The sequence below is a fragment of the Ovis aries genome, chromosome 5 (assembly GCF_016772045.2).
Source record: "Ovis aries strain OAR_USU_Benz2616 breed Rambouillet chromosome 5, ARS-UI_Ramb_v3.0, whole genome shotgun sequence".
In the NCBI taxonomy this organism is placed as follows: domain Eukaryota; kingdom Metazoa; phylum Chordata; class Mammalia; order Artiodactyla; family Bovidae; genus Ovis; species Ovis aries.
In genome coordinates, this window is record NC_056058.1 from 9,121,528 (window position 1) to 9,124,269 (window position 2,742).

Below are 2,742 nucleotides of genomic sequence, written 5' to 3' on the forward strand. Positions count from 1 at the left end.
GAAAGAAACTAAACTCTGTAAATAACTTAAATTTCAAATTGTCTTTCTTGTCACTGATAATATTAATCATGATTATGATCTCTTAGGGATCAGACAAGGCAATGGCACCCCACTCCTGTACTCTTGCCTGGAAAATCCCATGGACGGAGGAGCCTGGTGGCTGCAGTCCATGGGGTCGCTAAGAGTCGGACACGACTGAGCGACTTCACTTTGACTTTTCACTTTCATGCACTGGAGAAGGAAATGGCAACCCACTCCAGTGTTCTTGCCTTGAGAATCCCAGGGACGGTGGATCCTAGTGGGCTGATGTTTATGGGGTCGCACAGAGTTGGACACGACTGAAGCGACTTAGCAGCAGCAGCAGGGATTTGAGAACTGTTACTCATGAAAAAGTCTCTATCTTCAGACAAATACTTCCCTTATACTGAGAATGTTTCTCTACTGAAGAGTGTTTTAAGGGCTTGCTTTATGTCTTTGTTTTTAAGACTGTAGATAAAAGGGTTCAGCATGGGTGTGACTACAGTGTACATCACTGAGGCTATTGAAGTTGCCCTGGAGTTTTGTGTGCTAGCAGAGCTAAGATATACCCCAAGGCTTGTACCATAGAACAAGGAGACGGTTGAGAGGTGAGACACACATGTGGAAAATGCTTTATACTTGCCCCTTGTGGATGAAATTTTCAAAATAGAGGATACAATCTTAGAGTAAGAAAAAAGGATACCAGTGAGTGGAACAATAACCAGAACTCCACTTGCAAAATATATCATCAGGTCATTGAGGAAAGTATCAGAACAAGCAAGATGAACAACCTCATAAAGTTCACAAAAAAAATGGTGAATTTCCAACTTTGTGCAAAAAGAGAGTCGCAAAATCATTAAAGCATGTAACAGAGAGTCGAGGACACTCACTAACCAGGATGTCAGAAGCAAGAGGTCACAAAACTTAGGGTTCATGATGATCATGTACTGCAATGGGTGACAGATGGCTGCAAACCGGTCATAAGCCATCACAGTCAAGAGGATGTTGTCTAATATCCCAAAAAGCATGAAAAAATACATCTGTATGATACAGCCTTCATAGGTGATAACTTGACTCTGAGTCTGGATGTTCCACAGCATCTTTGGGATGGTGGTAGAGGTGAAACAGATGTCTGAAAAAGATAGGTTGAAGAGAAAGAAATACATGGGTGTGTGGAGGTGGGAGTCAGTGATAATGGCCAGGATGATGAGAAGGTTCCCAATGAAGGTGACCAGGTACATGAACAGGAAGAGCCAAAAGAGGAGAGGCTGCAATAATACCTCTTCTGAGAGTCCCAGGAGGATAAACTCTGAAACACGAGTTTGGTTTCCTGGTTCCATGTAGCCAGTGAAACTGCAGAAATAGAAACAGGAACAGTGGAAATTTAGCTAAAAGAAGCCATCAAGAAATTAACAGAGAAGGAAGCAAGATGTTCTTCAGTAAGTGAAAATGAAATCGCTCTGTCATGTCCGACTCTTTGCAACCCCATGGACTGCAGCCTACCAGGCTCCTCCACCCATGGGATTTTCCGGGCAAGAGTACTGGAGTGGGGTGCCATTGCCTTCTCCATTGGGTGATAGCAGTATTATGCATTCATCTTATAGCTGTCTAAATGCCCCCAACAGTAATAATATGAATACCCAACTAGATAAATATTTTCAATCTTTATGACCTAAAATTATTCACAGCCTCACACTACCATTTATCCTCACATTACTATTTATCAGTTTAAATAAAAGTCAATAAATAATTTTAAATACATATAGTAAAATTAATAGAATTAAAGTAAAACATTTTTAAGCTTCTTCTTTTTTTTTTCAAAATTTAAGGACATGGGAAAATATTTTGATAGGTGAAACAGTTATTTTTAAAACATTGCTGAAGTGATAGTGAATTCTAGCAATGATTTCAGAGAGAAATTATTTCAGTTCCCCACAATGTTTCCAGGAAGTAGAAGCAGTTAGGATACTTCCTGATTCATTCTGTAAAGCCAGCCTTAACTAACAGAAAACTAGGTAGACATATTACAGGAAAAGAAAACTGCAGATATAACTCACAAATATAGGTACAAAGGTCCTCAACAAAATATTAGCAAATCAAAACAAACAATAGAGGGAATATTATACCAAGACCAAGGAGAATTTATTCCAGGTATGCAGGGTGGGTTCAAAATTTGAAAATAAATGTAATCTATTCCTTCCTTCAGTTAACAATAGTGTTAACTTTAAATTTTGTTCATAACCTCATGTTAATTTTTAATTTTTTTTTAATTTTTATTTTTTCTTTATTTTACTTTACAATACTGTATTGGTTTTGCCATACATTGACATGAATCCACCACGGGTGTACATGCGTTCCCAAACATGAACCCCCCTCCCACCTCCCTCCCCACAACATCTCTCTGGGTCATCCCCGTGCACCAGCCCCAGGCACGCTGTATCCTGCATCGGACATAGACTGGCGATTCGATTCTTACATGATAGTATACAAGTTTCAATGCCATTCTCCCAAATCATCCCACCCTCTCCCTCTCCCTCTGAGTCCAAAAGTCCGCTATACACATCTGTGTCTTTTTTGCTGTCTTGAAAATCAATTTAATCTACTATGTCAACAAGCTAATGAAGAGAAATCATATCAATTGATGTAGAAAGAGCAGTCGACAAAACCCAAAACACATTCATAATAATAAACCTGCAGTAGATTGAGTATAGGAACTTCCTCTGT

The 2,742-nt window shown here is 39.3% G+C and overlaps 1 protein-coding gene across 1 annotated transcript; it reads right to left on the reverse strand.

Moving 5' to 3' along the window:
• Positions 1 to 419: 419 nt before the first annotated feature.
• LOC101116313 (olfactory receptor 7A17-like) lies at positions 420 to 1,358 on the reverse strand. Its single transcript, XM_004009239.2, has one exon. The coding sequence runs from the start codon at positions 1,356 to 1,358 to the stop codon at positions 420 to 422; it is 939 nt and encodes a 312-aa protein (XP_004009288.2).
• Positions 1,359 to 2,742: the final 1,384 nt, after the last annotated feature.